This window comes from Spermophilus citellus, assembly GCF_964194105.1.
Source record: "Spermophilus citellus genome assembly, chromosome: 13".
NCBI classification, from domain to species: Eukaryota; Metazoa; Chordata; class Mammalia; order Rodentia; family Sciuridae; genus Spermophilus; species Spermophilus citellus.
The window spans coordinates 81,679,060-81,701,094 of record NC_138193.1 but is presented as its reverse complement, the minus strand read 5'-3'; the positions used below and the strand labels follow the sequence as shown (position 1 = coordinate 81,701,094).

The following is a 22,035-nucleotide window of genomic DNA, read 5'->3' as shown; positions in this document are numbered from 1 at the left end:
TCTGAGTTCCATGCTGGGGACGAAGGATGTAGAAAAGGAAGTTTGTGCCATCTGAATCTGTGTTTTTGTCAAGAAAATAATACCTTTCCAGAATCCTTACCCTAAAATTCTTTACATTTGTCATTGGCCAGAAATGCACGACATGGACATCTTAGCTAGATTTATGGGACTTTGGCTACCCCAAACAAACTTAGGATTTTGTTAAAAAAGAGAGAGGGTGGGACTGCACCCGCCGCCCGAGCGATGAAGATGGTCGCGCCCTGGATGCGGTTCTATTCCAACAGCTGCTGCCTGTGCTGCCATGTCCGCACAGGCACCATCCTTCTCGGCGTCTGGTACCTGATCATCAATGCGGTGGTACTGTTGATTTTACTCAGCGCCCTGGCTGATCCAGATCAGTACCGTTTTTCAAGTTCTGAACTAGGAGGGGACTTTGAGTTCATGGATGACGCCAACATGTGCATCGCTGTCGCAGTTTCTCTCCTCATGATCCTGATATGTGCAATGGCGACTTATGGAGCATACAAGCAACATGCTGCCTGGATCATCCCATTCTTCTGTTACCAGATCTTTGATTTTGCCCTGAACACCTTGGTTGCAGTCACTGTGCTTGTTTATCCAAACTCCATTCAGGAATACATACGCCAGCTGCCTCCTAATTTTCCTTACAGAGATGATATCATGTCGGTGAACCCTACCTGTTTGGTCCTTATTATTCTTCTGTTTATCAGCATTATCCTGACATTCAAGGGTTACTTGATTAGCTGTGTTTGGAACTGCTACCGATACATCAATGGCAGGAACTCTTCTGATGTTCTGGTTTACGTTACCAGCAATGACACTACGGTGCTGTTACCCCCGTATGATGATGCCACTGTGTATGGGGCTGCCAAGGAGCCACCGCCACCCTACGTGTCTGCCTGAGTCTGAGAGTGGATGGAGTTGAGAGCAAGCAGCTCAACTTTTCAGACACCTGAGCAATAGTTCTGTAATTTCAATTCTGAGATGAGCTCTCTGAGGCTTGTTTGTTTTTGAATTGTCACATTTTACAATTTAGATGTTAAGTTGAATCCCTCTGTAGTTTTGAACACATGCTTTAGCTAGAGCACTTTGGTAGTGTAGCTATAGGATTCTTTCAGTAAGGGTGAGGCAGTAACAGATCCATTCATCTTTCTCCAAAATACAGAGAGACCTTGAGTCCCCAAAGTCTGGTTTTGTACCTGCTTGACCCTAAAGCTAGGCAATTAGTCACACTTTTTCTATTTCTCCTCTCTTTTAAAATATAAGATCAAAATTAAACAACACCTTTCTTAAACCGTTTGGTGTATAGAACAAACTTATGAAAGTGAGGAATGTTAATTGTGTGATCATTGTTCTTATTAGATAAACAGGAGTCCTCATGTATATGTTACAGTAGTTTTCCTACTATCCTTTATGACTTAAATTCAGTAACAATTGGAATTTACTTGTCAAGGATTTCAGCCACCCTCCATCTCCTCCCGTCCCGGGATGGGGGTGGGGGCTAAATGGAGACCATTAGGCAATACCAGGCTGTGGGAAACTACTCTGCGTTAGAGGAGGGACTGATTGGTTTGGCATCGCATGGGACCTGGTATTCTTTTCTCCTAGTTTCCATCCTTCCCAGGGCCCCGTTTTACTATGTGTCCTACCTGGCCTTGATCCAAGGAGAATCATATCAAGTAAAATCACTGATATGGATTTGCCTAAAAAGGTTTTCTTCTTTCCCTCTGAGGTCCATCCTACTACTGTGAACTTCTGAGTCTGCCCAGTCGTCCTTTAGAAATGTTAAGCAGTCTCTACTACCTGAATGGCAAAGGACTTTTATATGTTCATATGTTCAAAAACCGGCTCTCCTGCTTGTTTATTGTTGAATGTGCTGTAAATGAAGGCTTTTGCAATTAAAGTGAGATTTGCCCAAAAAAAAAAAAAAAAAAAAGAGAGAGAGAGAGAGGGTGGGAAATAGGTCCTGGGAGGGAAAGGGGGATCTTTTGTGGTGGGCTTGGCCAGCCCAGCTCAGCAGGGCAACTGAGACAGGAATGAGCCCAGAGGGTGTGACCTGGCTCTGAGTGCTCTGGGGCCAGGTGGGCCTCTATTTGCTGCCTTCCCTCCATCACCCCCAGCCCCACAGATGCCAAAGAGGTCTCTCCACAGCACCTGCTCTGTCACATGTCACACTACTCCTCTGTCAGAAATCTCCCTTTGTTCATAGGATGTGGTCAAAATGCCCGGGCCCCATATTTCAGGTCCTTCCAGGACGGGCAACAAACCACCTCTCTGGCCTGATTTGTCCTCTGTGTTCTGCCCCTTTTGGGTGGTGCCCTTGACTTGTTCTCATGTGACATCTCCCATCTTCTCTACCTGGTGGACCCCACCACCTTTAGGGTCACCTCATCCCCGAAGCTGACTCTCCTGCTCTGGACCTTCCCTGGGTTCCCTCAGCACGACGAGTTGTGCTACTTAAATCGAGCATTTGTTGAGTATCAGCCACCTCAGAACACACCCGCGTGTTTACATGCCCATGTCTTGCACGTCAAAGATGCTCTATAAGTGTTCACATCTTCTTTCCAAACCTCCCATCTCTGGCAACCTCCAGCCAGGGCCCTTGGAAGATTGATGGATTTCAAAACACTGACTTGGGAATATTCTTGCAGTGATTTAAAAAGTCCAATGTCAATATTGAACTGCTGTGGCCACTAATGGTCAGTTCTGCCAAGATGGGCATCCTGTCTTGCCCACCATGATGTCCCCAGCACACAGTGAGGTATCTGGGACTCTTAGGCACTAATAAAACAAAAACAAGCAGAAAAAAAAACACCCACTTGTTGCAAACATCCTAAGGAAGCTCTCCTGAACAGCTCCCGGTGGACCCCACATGCCTGAATCCTTATCCTCCCCTGCAGCCTGGAGGCAGCTTCTCCCCTCTCAGTCCTAGTGGGGGTGTTGAGAAGCCCAATCCCTCAAGCCCGTTTAGAGAGACCAGCCAAGGAGTCTCTTATCTGAGGTTGCAGTTCCAGGCTTGGCACAGCAGTGTCACCAGGAACACCAATGCCCTCGTGTTCTCGCCCAGGGGCGGCTGGGAGGCCACCATGCTTCCCACTTCACTCTCCAGGATGGATGCTGAGCCACAGTGGGAAGTGAAGGGTGGGAAGGAATGGTATTGGGGTAAGGAGCCAACAGCATGCACCTTCCTTTTGTTTGAAGATAAGGGACAGGGGCTTGGCAAGATTAAGTGACTTGCCAACATCCCACAGTAGGTTAGGAGCAGAGCTGGGGTCTGTCTGTCTCTGAAACTGTCATCTTCATGATGCAAGATAGGTGTGTGTCGCAGAGCAAGTGTGTGTGTGTGTGTGTGTGTGTGTGTGTGTGTGTGTGTGTCTGGATGAGGGAATTCAGACTCTGGGGACCTCTATCCTAGGGTCTGATGATTGTGGCTCTGTGGACACAGCCCCTCTGGATTTGGAACTCCTTTTCCTTGAAAATGGACTTTATCAGGAAGGGATGGGATGGGATGGGATGGAAAGGAAGGACTGCGTGCCTTAATATTTTAAAATTTTAATTTTCAGAATAGGCACAAATGATAAGAATACAGCTCAATTAATTTTCCTAAAGGGGACACTCCCGTGTCTAAAACCCAGTAAGAGAAACAGCACGTTACCAGAACCCCAGCAATTCTCTTCTTGACCATTTGTAGTCCTTATATCCCCCTTGCCAGGGCTGACCATCATCCTGAGCAAAACAATTTGGGCTGTTTGGGTACTTACAGATGGAACTATATACTATGTACTCACGTGTGTGAATTCTTTGTTCAAAATTATACTGGTGAGGATTATCCACGTCATCATGTAAGCTGGGGTTCTTATTGTTATGCTGCATAGTATTCTACTTTATGACTATACTTCAATTTATCTATTTTACTTTGATGGGTATTTTGAAAAACTCGTTTTTACCTATGACGCAGCTATAAGCATTTTGAACATGTAAAGTCCTGTTGAATGTATATTGGGAGTGGAATCTATGGGCAACAGGAAGGTGTCTATTTAGTTTTAGTGGGTAGGGGCGAACGTTTTCAAAGGAGTAGTATTAATTTCCACTCCCATCAAGTTGCTCTGTCTTCTTGCCAACACTTGGTATTATCAGTGTTTTTAACTCTTTTGTTGAGTAGGTATATAATGGTATCTCATTATGGCTTAATTTCCATTTGTGTTTCCTGATTGACTAATAAAACTGAGCACCCTTTCATGTATTTATTGATCATTGCTATAGCTTTATCTTTTAAATTGAACTACCCTGACAGAGAAACGGGCAGAGGCCTTCTGAGAAGGTGTGTGGTTTCTGAGCTTGGGAAGGTTTTGGAGGCACAGATCAGCTGCTTCATGGCCAAGCAGAAGAGGAGTGAGTACCTGGGGGCCAGCACTGCGGTGATGACTAGTCCCACCAGCAGGGAGGCAGGGGGATTCCCTGGGCACAGCGTGGGGAAAGAGCTGTCCTTGGTTCTAGCACTTACTAGTTGCCACATTTGGGACAAGTACCTTAATTTTCACCTCTGTCAAATGGAAAGAGTGATGCCAACTCTACAGGATTCTTGTGCAATTTAAATGAGATGAGATGTGAACATTGTTGTAGCATAGGACACAGAAAGGGTCATCTGTAGCTGCAGGCCCAATAAATGATAGCTTCTATTACTATATTATTGTTATTATTCTGGTATTAGGGATTGAACTCAGGACCTTGCACTTGATGCTAGGTAAGTGCTTTACCTTTGAAATATATGCCCAGCCCTTTTTTTTTTTTTTTTTTTTTTTTACAATTTTATTTTGAGACAGGGTCTCACTAAGTTCCTAAGGCTGGCCTTGAATCTGTAATCCTCCTGCCTCAGCCTCCCAAATTCCCGGGATTACAGGCATGTGCCACCGCAAGACTTCCTTTTTATGCTTAGAAACTTATCTCTCAGACTTCTACCCTTGCCTTAAGAAATTTTCAGTCTGAACTGAGCACAGTAGTGCATGTCTGTAATTCTAGCAGCTTGGAAGGCTGAGGCAGGAGGATCCCAAGTACAGGATCAGCCTCAGCAATTTAGTGATTTAGTGAGACCCTGTCTCAAAAAAAAAAAAAAAATAAGGGCTGGGGATATGACTCAGTGGTAAAATGCCTCTGGGTTCAATCTCCATGACTATAAATAAAATTAAAAGTTACCAGCCTAAGTTCTTGTCTTTCTTCTCATATCCTGATCTAAGATCCTCAGAACCCAACACATAAAATGAAATAAAAAGTACTCATTTCTCCTAAAAAGATGCTATATAAAAAATGTGGGGGTTGGGGGCAGAGCTCAGTGGTAGAGCACTTGCCTAGCATGCACAGATTCTGGGTTCTATTCCTACACCCCCAAACAAATAAATAAATAAATAAAATCTGAGTTTTTTTTTTTGTTGCTACAGTAAGTTAGTAAAAGTCATATTTTATATCCAGCACAGCAGCTCTCTGTCAAGCAAGGGCTTTCCATGGTTTGGATGTGACTCATCTACCCTCATCTTTGTCTTCTGTTTTATCACGAACCCCGGGGGAAGAGGAATGGTCAGAGAATTGTCAATGGAGGAGCGCCAAGAAGTTCATGGTCAAAACCAGCCCCAAGGACTGACAGAATTAAGTCCTCACTAGGCTGGTGGCCTTCAGAAGATGAAATTTATCCTGGAGTACCAAAATGTAACAAGCTTGATTTTTTTCCTCCATCCTGACTTAGTGTCCCAGAGAGTGGATTTGGGACACAAAAATATCCAAACACCATTTTGCTGAGGACGGCAGTTGGGGAGAAATATCCTCTGGTTGGAAGCCCAAGACACAAGGACAGAAGCAAAACATTTGGCTGACTTATCAACTTGCCTGGGGTCATCTGAGTCCAAGTCCACCTCTCCTCCAGGAATAGTCTGGAATTGCAGTGGCCACTTTGGGGGTTACGTTTAACATGACCAAAATGGTTCATCTTGAAGGTACCTTAGACCAGGGGGTAACAAACTTTTCCCATGAAGGGCCAGATCATCAGTATTTCAGGCTGCGTAGCACGTCTCTGTTGCTGACTACCTGACTCCGCTGTCAGGTGTAAGAGTGGCGAAGACAATGGAGTCCAACACACCTTATTTACCACAGAAAGCCCGGGTCAGAGTTGGCCTGTGGGCTGTAGTTTACAGAACCTGGCTCTGGGCTGTCCCTCACCTGCCAACATCATCTGGGTGAACAGTCAAGGTCGGGGCAGGGATGGGAACCAAGACCTCGAGGCCTACTTGAAAACCTCTGAATGAATTTTATATAATTGTACTCTGTGATGAAACATGGATGTGTCCTCTGAGTTTTGCTTGCAAGTGTGTTTTCAGATTTCCTGAAGACTTTCTTTGTTAAAGACTGTCAATCAATCAATCAATCAACTAAACTACTCAACATTGTGTTTTTTCTAAAGGAATTCCCAATCTATGATGCTACTGATAGGTGTCATTTTTCTGAGATGGCCACTGATGACCTCTGCCAGACATGGATAATTTACTCAAAATGTCTTCTGTCCACTCATCTCCCAATCTACTAATGACCTAGAAAGAACAAAGGGAATTTGCATTTTCCTGGTTTGAAGCCTGCCCTTGGCCTTAGCAGCAGTAAGTTCAACTCCTTTGAGAATTCATCAGTTCTGTCCTTCGAGTCGGTAACAGGCCTACCCAAGTATGGAGGCATATCGTCTCTGATCCTAGACTCTGCTGCTAGAAGCAAGTATAGCCAAATAGTGCGAAGGATTCATGCCATATGCTAGTGTCGTTACTGACATCCCCCAGTCCATCCCTGAACAACCTCAAAGCTCCAATGAATTTTTTTTTTTTTTTTTTGGTGTATGTGGGGGGAGCGTACTGGGATTGAACCCAGGGACACTTTACCACTGGACTACATCCCCAGTTCTTTTTATTTTTTTACTTTGAGACAAGGTCTCACTGAGTTGCAGTTCTCCTGTCTCAGTCTTCCGAGTTACCGTGATTATAGGCGAGTGTCACCATGCCTGGTTTCAACATGTCATTTTTAAAAATAAAAGATTGTTCTGGCAGAAACATTATAGTGTTAACCCTGGTTTGGAACATTAGGATTCCTAAAACTTGGAGGGAAAAAAAATATATGTATATATAATCACATAAATTACTCAAAAGCATCATTGTTTTCAATGGAGTTCATATTCCCCTTACTATGCAGAGTTCAAAAGAAGTGAGACCACAGAGCCCAGAGCAGAGTTCTTGGGGTGCAGAGCAAGACCCTGTTGAGAGGCCTCAGACTTCTTTCCCTGGCAGACAAACAGTTCCGAGAGTGAAGGGCTCAGGACCCCTCTGCTACCTCTTCTGTGTGGAATTAGGCTTGGTCCTCCCAGACTTGCTGACCCTCAAGTGACCCTTCTAAATCCAGATAATCCTCTGAGGGTCAATCCACAAACCCATCACCCTCAGCTCCATCAGAGCCTGAAAATCTCCAGGGCCAGCAGGCAGGGAAGCCGGGGCCCTCTCCTAGCTGGTGGGAATGGTGTATTGGGTCTGGTGCGAGGGTCTGGCAGAGGTGCTCAAGCCTGGGAGTCAAGAGGGTCTCTCTGCTTTCCCGTTCGCGATTGTTGAAGGAAGAAGAAATTCACTTAGAATCAGTCTGGATCCAAATTCGCTTTGTTCTTTGGGCCTGCAAAGACACTCCAAAGGGACGTCTAAAAAGGGGGCAGGGGTGACCCAAAGGTAATGGAAACACACAGGGGAGGATAAACCCCAGAGATGCCCAAGCCGGTTCCCAGACTGCAGCCCTGACTGGAGGGAACAACAGAGACAAACTTAATCCCTGTCCTCAGAGAGACCTGCCCACTGGGCTTTAGCAAAAGCCGCTGAGCTTTTTCTCTGTTCCTGGAGAATTCTGACAAAATAGCCCCGAGCCCCTCAAAGCAGGGGAGCACAAGTCCACCCACCCCGGCTGGATCAGGTGCCTTGGCCAATCTGATGAGTTCTGTGTCTGCAGGGACTTAGCGGCGCTGGCAATGGGGAGCTCAGTATGTGTCCTGAGTCAGAAAGAGCCTTTGTCATCCAGTCCTGATTCCTTCAAGTACAGCTTTGAACACTGAGGAAGGGAGGGGGGTGAGCCCGCCCTCGTCCTGTGGATCCGACAATATCGCAAATGCACAGCTACAGGTTCCCAGTCTAACCCTCTTCCCAGAGGGTAGCCTGATGGGGGTGAGGGGCTTAGAGTATGTGCTGTTCGTTCGTTCGTTCATTCATTCATTCATTTATTGAATATCAGCTTTGTGCCTAGTCCTGAGTAAGATCTGCGGGAGACTCAGGGGAACTCACCCCATGACCTTTGCACTCCAGGAACTTCAATCTAAATTTGCAAGCACAGACACAAACTTACATGTGTGTGTGTGCACACAAGCAAACACATGCATACACACATCCACACACATACAGACTTGTACCCAGGAACGCTTAGGTTGTAACAGTGTCCCTTCCATAATGAACCACAAGTAAAAGTGTCAGGTGATTTATGAGTGAGGAATGGGATGCACTGGGTGAGGATTGCTCCCTGGTGCTCAGAGAGCTTCTTACTCTGAACCTGAGTGACAATCTAGTCAGAGGCCTGTCGGCCACACTCCCCAGCCCCAGGCTTGCACAATGGTAGTGATTTGGGGATTCAGTTCTATTGGTATGAATTGCAATGGGACTTTTGGGGCAGAACTGGTAAGTCCGGGACTGAGACGGTGGGGACTGGGTGAGAGAACTGAGGGGCCCTCTCTGATTGGTTTCCTGAGATTCAGACCCTGTCTAGAGCCTGAGGCCTTCCTTCCTACCCGGGGTCCAGGCCCTGGAGAGCTTCTAAATGGGACCTTAAGGCTGTGAATGATGACTACACCAAACTCCAGACCCCTGTGGGGTGTCCTGTGATGGGCTTCTCCAGAGGGCACTTCCAGTCACCTGCAGAGTCAGGGCTGTTCTCCAGGGTTCCCCAAGCCTCCAAGCCCAGGGTCTAGCCCAGAGCCATCAAGGGAGGGACACTGTCTCTTCTGGTTGAAAACATAAGGAAAATGTATCTGAAAGTGAAAGGACAGATCCAAGGTAAATGACAAAATAAGCACAGGCTCGTGAGAATCGCTGCAGAGGGACTTTTCTACCAAAACAAATTGTCCATGAGAGTAGTCATGGAGGTATCACCAGTGACACCACGGTCTCTAAATTTCAGGGCTCATTTTGAGGATTCATCTTTTGAGTCTTAGTACATTCTTCAGTTTGTCCTCAAGGGTAAAGAGTCTATCCTTCGTGGGTAAAGAGAATTCTTGGAAATTATGGACCCAAAGTCATCCCAAGCAAATGCAGCCCACTCCATTCATTTCTGTTCAATTCAACACATACAGATAGACTGTTCACAGCCTGCCAGGCACTGGCGTAGGCTCTGGGGATTAGATAAGCCCCGGCTCTGCCCTCCTGGAGCTGACATCTTAGTGGGGTGGGGGATAGAATCTGCACTTGCAGGAAGTTTATGGAAGGATTGGATGCTGTCAGAAGTGTAAGAGGAAGCGAGGTGAGGCAGAACCCTGAGGTGTGGGCAAGAGGAGGTGGGATGAACAGGGGAGGGGAAGGGGGATAAGCATTCTGACTCACAGGAAAAGTGTAAAGGAAACATCAGCCATCATTTATTGAGCACAGATTCTGCATCATGAGATTTCCAAGCAATTTATGTAGATGATCTCATTTCATCTCCATGATACACTTTTGGGGTAAGGTGGTACTATTATCCCCAAATGATAGATGAGGGAACTGAGGCATGGACAGAAGAAGAAATTTCCCATTTCGTAAATAGCAGGACTGGAATCCAAACCCAGAATCTCCTTCCCTATTGTGCTAGAGAGCATCGACATGCTCACACAGAGCGCCTTCTTTGAGTAAGAATGATGTGGGGGCTGGGGATATAGATCAGTTGGTAGAGTGCTTGTCTCACATGTGCAAGGCTCTGGGTTCAATCCCCAGAACTGCGTACACACACACACACACACACACACACACACACACACACACAGAGAATGATGTGCAGTTCACTAAGAGCCTGGGAAGAGGTGCTGCTGTGGAAATGTAAGTTGGTATGATCTTTCAGAAGAATGTGATGGCAACTTGTGCTAAAGAGGCTTAAAGGTGTGCACCCTCTTTGATGCAGTATTTTCACTTCTAGGAATCTATCCCAAGGAAATAACCAGAAATGTGCTTAAGGTGTGCAATGGGAGATGACCTAAATGGCCCTTGGTAGAAGTTGGTTAAGTAAATCATAGCCTATAACTATAAGAGTATTATGTAGCCTGCCTTTAAAAGTAAAAATCGTGGGCTGGGAATATAGCTCAGTTGGTAGAGTGTTTGCCTTGCATGCACAAGGCCCTGGGTTCAATCCCCAGCACCACCAAAGAAAAAAAGGTAAATATTGTGCCAGATGTCGTGGTGCATGCCTGCAATCCCAGAGGCGGGAGACTGAATCAGGAGGATCACAAGTTCAAAGCCATCCTCTGCAAAAGTAAGGTGCCAAGCAACTCAGTGCACCCTGTCTCTAAATAAAATGCAAAACAGGGCTGGGGATCTGGCTGGGGATGTGGCTCAGGGGTCAAGTACCCCCAGAGTTCAATCTCTGGTGCCAAAAACAACAACAAAAAAACTCCCTCCCTCCAAAAAATGAAAACCAAAGAGGGCAGCTCCACCCCACCCCAGGATAGCAGAGTAGTCAGCTGCTAGGACCCCTGGGTAGTCAGCTGGGTAGTCAGGGAGGCCAGGCAGAGGTGGGGCCTGCAGAAGGAAGGAGGCTTAGCTCCAAATAATCCTGACCCAGGGGAGGGAGTGGGGTGTGGCGGGCGAATGGACAGCCAGGGCCCTGGCACCGGCTCCAGGCTCTGGGTTTAAAGAGCTTTAAAAGCTTATTAAAAAGGTTCCTTAGACATCAAATGGCTCTTAAAATCAATATTTTGATGATTTAAGTGCAAGGGAATCAGAAACATATGGATCAAATTGCCCTCAAATTATACACACGTTAAAAAAATGTGTTGGTCTTTAGCAAAGCTCCAAATATTTGAAAAACAGAGACATTATCCTCATCTCCAGACAGAGCTCTGCTAGGTCACCTTGAAGAGTCCCCAGAGGAGGTCCATGGGAGCGGGCAGGGCTCAGAGGGAGAGGGGTGGCGGCTCCTCTAGCAGGGGCCTTCAGGGAGGAGGGCTGCGAGGTGTGTGAGAACACACAGGCACATTCTCCTCTGGATGTACTGGACCCGTCCTGAGCCCAGGGAACCGCCAGCCTTGTCCCATCACATCCTGGTCAGATGTATTTGTGTGTCCAGGCCTGGACTCCACCCAAAGTCTGAGGGGTGAGTTCCTTGGGTCCTCCTTCCTGAGCCTGTCCTCTCTCCCTAGCAGTGGACATGCTGCTGTCCCACCCTGAAGGCCAAGAAGAACACAGGCCTCCCCTGGCTAGAGGTGACCAAATATCGCTCAGCTGTTGGCCTGTCGTGCAAATGAGATCTTACGCACGAAGGCAAGTGCATATCTAATGAGATATGCCATGGCTCTGGTCTCCAGAAGAAGGTTTGGCCTCTCAGAGCAGACTGTGGAAACCACAGAACTCATCCCAAGTCCTCATTTTACCAAGGCCCAAAGCAGGAAGACCAAAGACCCACCAGCAAGGCCAGGGGGAAAGTTGTTGCCACACACCACTTCACTTTATCTCACTGCAAAGAAACTTTGAGTTTCCTGCACTCCCTCTGCCTCTGCCCTGGACCAAGGCCCTGCCTAGGGGTGGAACCCAGCTGTCAGGCACTGGGGACCCAGAGGTGTAGGTGCTGCATTGTCCAGTGATCCTCTGACTGAGGGCCGCCTGTGCTTTCTTCCACCCATGGGAGGAGGCCCTTGGGTGGCCAGTGGGGAGTTCTGACACTTGGGCTCTGCTACCCATGGAGACACTTCCAGACCACACCTGGAGGCCTGGGCTGAGGACAGAGCAGCTCTGGAGGAAGCAAGATGGGGTCAGCTGGTTCTCCCTCCCAGCCCTTCCGGTTTTTCTTCTTTAGGCCCTTAAGGCCCTGCCTCCCCCCAGACCTCATTGGCTGAGGTTGAGTCCTGGGTGAGGTGCATGTAGGGAAGGGTGCCCTGGAAGGGAGGGTAGGACTTGCAGGCCCCTGGGCTGTCTATGTGAACCCTACCACTCCGTCTAGACCTGTTTGTGGGATGAGACCTCCACTTCTCCTGGGACCCCCTGAACCTCTTCTGCACCAAAGAACATGCTGAGGCCTGGGCCTGCAATGCTTCAGGACAAGGGGCTGTTCCAAGCCCCAAGAAAAGCTTGTGAAGCACTGGCCTTTCTCCTGTGCCTCGCGGGCTCAGCCCCTGGCCCTCGCGGGCTCAGCCTCTGGCCCTTTAGGCAACTCTGTGCCGTGTGCCTCCCGACCCTGCCACCCCCACCAGTGGCAACCGCCTGTTAATTATTGCAATGACTTCCACCTCGATGGGCAGTCTCACTGGTCAGCACTGAGGGTTGGGTCACTCCCTCATCCCATATACACATGGTTGTCCAGTCTGAAGAGGGAGGCAAAGGGAAGGTACCACAGAAACAGAAATGATGGTGAGATGGGCAGGAGGAGGGCAAGGGTCTCAAAGGGGATGGGGCCATCTTGCTGGCACTTAAGGTTGGCTGGCACAGTCTTGTGAGACCGAAAGGACCACTAGTAGCTGGCCACTGGCAATGTGGCTGATGTTAGGAGAGCCAAGGGAGCCAGCCACATCTGCTGGTCCTGTGGATTCTTCACAGCTCTGTCCTTGGAACTTCTTCAAGGAATTCTGGGGACAGCCTGGGCTGGAGTGGGGGGATAATGAAAAGGGGGGATGTACTGGGGTCTGGGTGGGAAAGGGGGCAGGAAGCAAGCGAGAGTCCAAGACTTTCTCCTGACTCCTGTTGAGTGCCTCAGGAGAGTGGTCAAAAGTTGGCGACAGATACTAGAGGACCACAGCCACCTTGGCTGGACACGTTAGTGTGTGGCCTGCAAAATACAAAGAGGAAAAGTCTCTGCAACACCCAAGGAATGAAAGGAAGTAGGAACCAATGCCCAGCTTGAGGTTCCTATTTCTGGACATGTGTTTTCCCTGTCACCTCAGTACTCAGCCCCTGGAGACCCCACAGTGGAATGAAACAAGACTGGAGCCCAGCTCCTTTGGTTGGACCAGGCAGGCATCTGGGGTCGGGTGCCCTGTAATAGCACGTGGCTGCTGTGTTAGAGTGTACTGGGGTCTGTCCCCATTGCAAGGGTTATCCCTAAGCCACCAGCCTTTGTTCCTAGGTCTCTTAGTGGGCCCCCAAGCTCAGGATGTGGCTGGGCTGGGGAGGCCTGTCCCACCTCTGCACCTTTACATCCCATATCCAAGGCCCATCACCCATCTTACCCTGTCACCTCCAAGGTTTGTCACAGATTCCAAGCTCCTTCTTCTGCCAGCCTTTGCTGAGTACTCTCTGACACGTGGGCATGGGGTGGGAAGAAGCAGTGGATCTTGGAGCATGCTAAGATTGGATTTGGAGGGGGCCCTTCATGTCATTCTCTGCTCTGTCTCCCTGCCTCTTGCCCCCAGCACACTGATGCCTGAGTGTAGACTACTCCAGAACTCGAGCCCAGCCCTTCCTCCCCAGACCCACATTCCTAATAGCCAAAGTGATGTAGGACCAAGGCCAATATATCATCCTCTCTTCCTGGATTCCTGCCCACCACCCTCCACTCAGCTGAGCAGACCAGAATTTGGGGATCCATCCTTGACAACGGCCTTGCCTTTGTCCTTTCATGTCACTATGTCACAAGCCTCTCCCACTGCCTCCCAAATGTCTTTCCACCTGTTCCCCTCACCTCCATCTGAAGCTCCAAGTCCAAGCCACCAGCTCTGGGTGGTAGCCATGGCTTCCTAACTTGTTCAGTCTTACTTCCTGTGGCCCTTTCTGCATGTTTCCACGTAGAGGAGTGAGCTTTCTAAAATGAGAGTTTGTTAATGTCCTCTCCCTCTTAAAGGACTCCACTGTCCACTCTATGAAGTTCTGATTTCTTGGACCAGCAGATCTTGCCTTCTGTGACCTGACCCCATTCCTCCTCCTTCCCTTTCTTTGTCCCCTCCTCTGCCAGAACCTTCCAATCCAGGCCCAGTGAACTTGTGCATCCCTGGCCCCCTGAGGAGGGCAGGTGCCCTATCTAAGAACCCAGTTTGGTGCCTGGGAAATATCCATGGAACAAAGGTGCAAGGGGACGCGTGTAAATGGCACTCATCCACCAGCCCCTCTGGCCCAGCAATCTGTCTACCAGGCATCTGGTCCTTGCAGAATCAATACATGGCCCAGTTGTGGAATGTGCTTTTTGTTTTTGCATTTTTTTTTTTAAGTTTGGGCTGTTCAGCTCCAGCCCAGGCTGGGATGGAGAGGCACTGGGCACCCTCCTCGCCTCTGTCATGGAAGGAGAATGATGAAGGAGAGCAGCCGCAGATCTGAGCGAGGGCCCAGACATCAGGAGCCTGGGCTCTAGACCTGGTTCCACCTCCACCCCAACAGGGCCATTTAGTCCTTTATTCATTCCACAAATATTTATTCAGGGCCTACTGTGTGCTTGCACTTTCCCCGGGGCTGGGGATACGTAGTGAACCAAACAGAGGCAGGGCCTTACCTTCCAGAGTTCACACTTTGTAGGGAAGACAGGTATTACATAGATATATACAAGACCAACAGACACCCAGAGGGAAAGAACAGGGATGCTTCGAGGGGAAGCCTGCTGCGGTCAGGTGGTTACAAAGGGGCCCTGGGGGTGGTGGTGTCTAAGCTGAGACTTGAAAGATGGGCATGGACCAGCCATTCAGAGCTGAGGTGAGAAAGAGAGTTCTAGAGAGGAGGTGGCCTGTGAAATGGTTTGAGCAAGGTCTTCAGTCTCTTTTTAGGCCTCAGTTCCCTCATTTGTGATAGGAACCATGATGCTTCCCTGGTCTACTCACAAGGCTTGGGTGGGGGTGGGGGTCAGTGACACCCTAGCTAATGAGAAGAACAGGTCTGGTCAGACTCAGAGGCTATTTAATTCTGTTCTCATGTTTATAGCAAGATGGTCGCTCCGTCCCATTCTTCCACAGGCACCAACATCTTCATCCTCCTATAAAGCAAGTCACTGTGGCAGGGGCTCCTTTAACCCTTATCAGCCAGCTACACTTTAGTATGAATACAATAATCAGAGCAGAGGCCAGCTTTTCATGGAAGGACAAGTATGTTGGGACCTGAGAGGGTGGAAGCTCATACCCAGAAGAAAGGTCCTCCCGTCAGTGAGCCCTCAAGGGTAAGTCCTAGGCCTGGCCCAGTGCCTGGAACAGAGAGGGAGCTCCATTCAGCCTTGGTGAGAGAAGGGAAAATTTCTCCATGGCCTCACATGAAGAGGGGAGACTTGCAGGCTGTTTGAATTCTCCAGGCCCAGACTCCCTTCCCCATTCTCTGGTCTTCTTGATTCTTCTTCCCGTCCTGGCCTTACTTTGCTGATAGGCTTTTTGAGGTATTCATGTTCTCGCTTTCCCAGTGGACATTTGGCCAGGCCTCTGGGACTGTGTGTGCGTGTGTGCAGGCACGCGGGGCTTTGAGGGGGCTGGAGACAAAGGCCCTAGAGTGAGATTCAGGGCACAGCTGAACTGCCCTGAACTCGCCTTTTTGTTTTCAAGGAAATGCATAATCCAAGAACCACCCACGGCCCTGGCCCTGGCGGCCCAGCTAAGCAGGGCTGGAATGCGCTGCCTTTCCCGTTAGTAATTGTTTTTCTAGTTGGCCTGTAACCCTTCCCCTGCCATTCCCCTGCTACTGGGGCCAGGCCCTTCAATGGACCTCTGCAGAGACTCAGGGGTCTCCTCGATGTTCTCTTCCTGAGGTGTCCCTGACTCTATGGCCCATGTTTGCAGAGTGTGGCAAGGCATTCTGGGCTTGACCCCGCTTGCTGTTTCTTTCCTCACTCTTAGATGGGCTGGGAGTGGCTAAGGATGGAGAATCCCCAAAGGCAGCGTGATCCTGAGGGGCCTGCAGATCTTTGTGGCAGGATCTCTGGGTCTGACTGCAGTCGTGTCTATAACTATGAGCTGGTGGAAGAATGTGAGTTTTTGTGGGTAGCTGGGACCTGAGACACTGAAGGCCTGTTGTTGGACCCAGTGTGTGTGTGAGTGTGTGTGTGTGTGTGTGTGTGTGTGAGAGAGAGAGAGAGAGAGAGAGAGAGAGAGAGAGAGAGAGAGAGAGAGAGAGAACTTGGGTAAATATCTGTGTGACTTAGTGTAACTGTACTTGCCAAAGTGCCTGCAGGTGGGTGGTGTGCCTGGGTCCTGGGGAGGGCATCTCCGGGGCTGACTCAGCACTTCTCTTTCCCACCTACCCTGGTGAGCACCTGCCTGAGCCTTTGTTTCGAGGAGGAGGCAGCACCCTCTGCTCTTTGCTTCTGTCCCTGGCTGTGTCATCCCTACCTGCAGGAACATGGCACCTGGGCCTGGTCCAGTTAGCTGAGCTGTGCCTCTTCAACCTGCAGGGGGCACAGAGGTCACAGGTGTGTGCTATCCCTGACCCCTCTCCGCCAGGCCTGGTATACTCCGGGGTCTGGAGCTCTTAGGCTTCCTTTCCTGAGGCAGCCCCTGTGAGTAAGAAGGGGCACTGGAGGCCACTTGCTGCACCCTCAATGCCACCCTTCCTCCAACGCTGGCCACAGCTGCCTCATCCTCTGGTAGGCCTAACCTTTGACCTTTAACCCAGTGTGACAGGCATGGTGCTGGAGACAGCCATCTTTCCCAGAGCTCTGCCTCCTCCACAAGGGAACTCAGGGTCACGGAGTGGCTGGGAAGTCAGGAGGTAGAGAGAGCCCGGCCTGAGTCCACAAAGCCCAAGTATCTGGTCGCAAGCTTTGGGGCTCAGGCCAGCCTGTGCCCCGAGCAGCTGGCAGGGCCAGGGCCCATTTCAGTATGGCCACTGAACATTTGGTGAGAATCAAAGGCCTTTTCCATCCAGGACAGGAATGCTGCTGAGTGGGATCTGGGACCAGGCCTGGCAGGGCGAACACTGCCCTAATTGAAGCCCTTCTAGATTTTAATTACGAGCAATATTTTCCCAAGCTTCCTAAATTGACCGTGAAGACCCGCTGGTGTTCGTGCCTGTGCCAGGGACAGGGGAAAAAAACGGTTGTTAAAGCATTTTCAGCAGGTTTAATTTAGAGAGTGTTTTTTTAAGGCTGGAGTTTTTTTTTGTTTTGGAGGGCTACATATGAAACAGAGACGGACACCCGCAGGCACTATCAGACACACAGATGGAACATGCACACAGACACACACTTGTAAAGAAAGGCACACGTGGGGCTGGGGATGTGGCTCAAGCGGTAGCGCGCTCGCCTGGCATGCGTGCAGCCGGGGTTCGATCCTCAGCACCACATACCAACAAAGATGTTGTGTCCGCCGAGAACTAAAAAATAAATATTGGAAATTCTCTCTCTCTCTCTCTCTCTCTCTCTCTCTCTCTCTCTCTCTCTCTCTCTCCTCTCTCACTCTCTCTTAAAAAGAAAAAAAAAAAAAAAGAAAGGCACACGTAGAGTCAGACGATTCTGGATGTGCTGCAGATGCCATAAACACTAGTTGGGGAACCCCGCCCAAGCACCTGGATTACTTTAGACAGGAAAACACTGTTGGTGGCTCCACCTTCTTCCAACCTTGACCTCCTATCCCTCTAGGCTGATGGACTGGGCCTGCTTTCCAGCCCCTGTCTTCCCAAGGCCTGTTTATAAGGTCTGGGACAGTCGGCGGACCCCCAGCTGGTGTTCCTGCTCTTGTCCCTGTCTCTAGGGGGCCTGACTGTCTGGTGGCCAGGAAGGCCAGGTCCTGTCTGTGGGAAAGAGGATCTAGTGCTCAGCACCCCTGCCGACTCCCTTCCAAGAGAAACATCCATAGTGTTCTGGGAAGCAGCCGGTCCTGGTTACAGATGCAGAAAACTAAGGTGTCTCTGGAAAACAGGTGACCTTGGAGGAAGCTTCTCTAAGCACCTAGCTCTGCTCTTGCAGAAGAATGGGCTGGAAGCCAGGCACCCAGAGCAGTGAATCTGGATCCCCACTGCTCATCTACTGTGTCTTCCTCATTGGAGGCATTCGACACGTGTTGCTGTAACAGGAGGTAGTCAATGCTGGGCGCTAGCACCCTGGAAGCTGGAAAAATCTTTGGGTCTGACTGAGCAGGTCCCCTAACATGGGTACCTTGGAAGCCCCAGAGGGGCCCCCTACACTTTCCTCTCTCCCCTCCATTCATGCTCATGCCTATGGGTCTAGACACCCAGGCCAACTCTACGACTCCTTCCCAGTGCCCACAATGAACCCAGGAATGGTGCGTGGTAGAAATGGACATGGGTAGGTCCCCTAGAGGAAGGAAGGCCAGAGACAACCTTTCCTGCTCCGCCATCTTGCTGAGGGTCCTCTTGCTGAGACACGGGGTGGGGAGGGTACAAGCCAGGAGCAGAGGGAGGCTGTTCCCCAGGCCCAGGGCAGCCAGTCAGAGCCTGGGTAGGGTGTCTTGGTGGCCGTTACAGGCCGTTGCTATCGTTCCTTATCTGGAGCTCCTGGCTCTTACACCACGTCCTCAACGGCCCCTGGAGTCAGGGGCCATGCCGCACCCTCCCCAAACAGACGGTTATGGTTTCCGTTGTTTGGGGAGGGGGTAAGGGGCTGTCTCCTTAATTAATCATTTTAGGCCACCCTGGGAAACTCATTAAGCCACCTCTTAGGGCTGGGAGCAGGAACGCTGTTCTCAAAATTGTAACTTTCTGGTTTACCATATCAGGGTCCCTGTCTCCTTCCATTCATGCACACATATTTGTGTGAGAAAGTGCCTGTGTGTGTGTGTGTGTGTGTGTGTGTGTGTGTGTGTGTGAAAGCAAGGGCCAGCATGCCCTCGTATCTATGATTCTCTGTGTGTTTGCATTTCCTAGATTCTGCAAGGAACTTCCCCTGATTCTTCTTAATTACCAGCCTAGAAGAAATTCAAGATGCTTAGAGCAAAGGTCAAACTCCACCTGTTTTCCCTGCACTTCATTTTCTGGCAGTTCCCACAATAGTACAGATAAGTAAAAGATTAAGGCAATCTTTTCTAATTAAAGTAATTAAAAAACAGCGATGATTGCACCTTTCATCTGAAAGGGAAAATATTTACTCATCCAACTGCAGGCCCTTAAAAGCATTCAGGTCTATTTTGACAAACGGATCCTCTTCCCCTCCCCCAGCTCATTCTCCTCCAGGGACACACACACACAAAGGCTGGTTTATGTAGCAAGAGGCGGCTTGATGGGGGCACCCTGAAAGCCAGGCGGGTGGGTGGGAGCCTGGGAGCTGAGGGCACAGTTGAGCAATTGGACATTTTAGGCTAGTTCCTGCCAGGCGCAGCTGAGAGGTTTCTGGGGCCCTTGGGACTTGGATTTGACCCTCTGGTGTTTTACTGTTCTCCCTTGTCTCTCCCCTAGGTCAGCTGCCCAAAGCCAAAGCTCTGCTCTTTTCAGGCTTCTTCCCTCTGACCTTGCTGGGTTGGAGGGCTGGAATTGTGGCTCAGTAGCAGAGTGCCACCTCGCACGTATGAGTTCCTGGGTTCCATCCTCAGCACCACATAAAAATAAATAAATAAAATAAAGGTATTTGGTGCATCTGCAGCTAAAAAATAAATAAATAAAAAATACTGGTTGGAGTCCTGGATACTGCCTGTCCATCTTCTCATTCGTTAGCCCAGCAGACACGTCTCATGCTGTTCTTTTGCACGGCCCAAGTACCTGTGATCAGCACTATAGGGAGAATCCGGGGTATGTGGCACCTGCAGGAAGCGCAAGGTCCAGAAAGTAAGTTGAGCGCAGGCTGCTCTGTTTCTTTGAGTTTCTGAGGCAATCTATGGCCCAATTTCCTGGTGTGTGGGGTTTGACTGCACAGATTACCTCTTTTCCCTAAATAGGAAGCTCTTCTGGTGACATGTGGCAGTGTCTGCTCCAGGGCCAGGACTCCAGGGTTAGGCTCTTTGGGGAGTGGGAGGTGTGAAGAGGCAGAGATATTAAGGCCCAGCCCAAGGGTCTGGGAGTGGCCTGACCGCTGCCCCCACACCTCTGTCCTCCATCCCCATGGCCAGGAGCTGCTTTGGATGGGGTGCAGCTGGAGTTTGAAGCAGCCTGGATGGAATGATCCCTTTAGAGGCTGTTTTTCAAATCTTCAGACTGTGACTTGAAAGGACATTATTCTGGGAACCAGCTCCAGGAACACCTGGGCCCAGCTGTCCCCTGAGAAGGGCCTGGTTGCCTCAGCCTGTCCCAAGCCAGGCTAGACAGTGTCCTCAACCTGACCCATAGCTTTGTCTCCCTGCAGAGATATAGCCCCAGAGAGCCAGCGTGGGCAGATGCATGTCTGAGGGGAGCCTGCTGTGCTGGGTGAGTTGGGCAGGGAAGAGCGATGTGTGCATGTGCACCCGTGGGTGTGGGCACAGAGTGTGCTCCGTGTCTGGCTGTTTGGGGATGGGCTTACTCGGTCCCAGAACAGCCTCATCACAGACGCTCTGAGCTTTACCAAGAGCTCCCTCCATGTCAACCAGCACTGTCTTTGGACTCCGGACTCTGGCAAGTCACCCCCAAACTTCCCCTTTCCCTGGCCTGGCCTCTCCAGTCACGGGCTTCTGGAGTGACAGCATTCATTGTGTCACTTCTTTGTCTGGTCACTGGTCATGGCTCCCTGCTCCTGGGGAAATATTCACACCCAAGGAGCAAAGGATTCCTGCAGCCACCAGCCATCTCAGGGGGCTTGGTTTGGGCCTGACCTTAACCAGAATCTTCCTGGTGGTGCCCAACGTCCTTTGAGAAGCTGTGAAAGCTGTGGATTCTCTCCCAGAACTCCTTAGACCTATGTGCACAGGTGCCCACTACACAAAAGGGCAGGCGATTGATTGCAGGGTTCCTGGGTGCCTTAGGGCCTATCTCAGGTGCCAAACCCAGGCGGAGAGCTTTTGTCCCGCAGTTCCAATTGCCAGGCTTTGTCTCTGGGCTCTGATGGACCACCCCCACCCCTTTCCTCCTTCCAACCTCAGCGTAACCCCCTCCTCTATAAGAGGCCTCCATGCCAGCCTTTGCCACCCCAGTGTTGGCCGGATGCCCTAGGCACAGCCCAGGGCTCCCTCAGTTGGGCTCACTGGGGGAATTGTGTCTGACCCAACCTACGCAAGCACAAGCGGTGATTAACTTGCTCAGTGGAAACAGTCCATTGGGGACTGGAACCCTTCTTGCAAAAATAAATTCTCTTGGACTAGCTTTTCTAATCTTCCTTTCTCTGCATTCTGGCCTTTCTTTTCCTTCCTTCCCCCTCCCCCTCGCCCCCTCCCCTCCCTTCTCCTTCTCCTTCTCCTTCTCCTTCTCCTTCTCCTTCTCCTTCTCCTTCTTCTTCTTCTTCTTCTTTTCTTGTATCCCAACTGGCTTTTATCTTCTTTCTTTCCTCCCACTGAGACCCAAACAAATCTCCAGTAAATAAACTCTCAGGCCACTCTCTTAAAGAAACAGTGCATGCTTGTTGCTACCTACATGTCCCTTCCTATTAGTGGGTTGCAAGAAATCCGTGGGAGACTAAGGAGGTGGAGACTGCGAGGTGTGTCAGGAGACAGGAGGAAGCTGGCACGGTGGTGGTAGCCCATGCCTGTAATTCCAGCCACTTGGGAGGTGGAGGCAGGAGGATTGCAAGTTCAAAGTCAGACTCAGCCACTTAGCAAGGCCCTAAGCAACTTAGTGACTTCCTGTCTCAAATTAAAAAATATAAAGGTCTGGGATTGTGGCTCAGTGGTTAAGTGCCCCTGGGTTCACTCACCAGTACCCCCCCAAAAAAAGATAGGAGGAAGTTGACTTAAAGCAAAAAAACTATCCTATGAGTCACTTCTCCTTTGCCACAGCTTTCTGGAAGTTAGGGACCTGGTGGGAACCTTTAGGATAA

At 49.8% G+C, this 22,035-nt stretch overlaps 1 protein-coding gene and 1 long non-coding RNA gene across 2 annotated transcripts in view; both read left to right on the top strand.

Moving 5' to 3' along the window:
• The first annotated feature begins 205 nt into the window (after positions 1-205).
• On the top strand, positions 206-1,709 carry LOC308632394 (lysosomal-associated transmembrane protein 4B-like). Its single transcript, XM_081264478.1, has one exon. It carries the CDS (start codon positions 244-246, stop codon positions 922-924), a length of 681 nt encoding a protein of 226 aa, XP_081120604.1. The 5' UTR covers positions 206-243; the 3' UTR covers positions 925-1,709.
• A 14,283-nt stretch (positions 1,710-15,992) lies between these two features.
• LOC308632395 overlaps positions 15,993-22,035 on the top strand; it is an 86,788-nt gene continuing 80,745 nt past the window's right edge. The window contains exons 1-2 of the long non-coding RNA XR_014018526.1: positions 15,993-16,172; positions 20,434-20,495. This is a non-coding gene — a long non-coding RNA (uncharacterized lncRNA). The remainder of the gene's footprint in view (positions 16,173-20,433; positions 20,496-22,035) is intronic.

Excerpts from the sequence above, each read along its gene's own strand:
- LOC308632394 (XM_081264478.1), top strand. The coding sequence starts at position 244 with ATGAAGATGGTCGCGCCCTGGATGCGGTTCTATTCCAACAGCTGCTGC.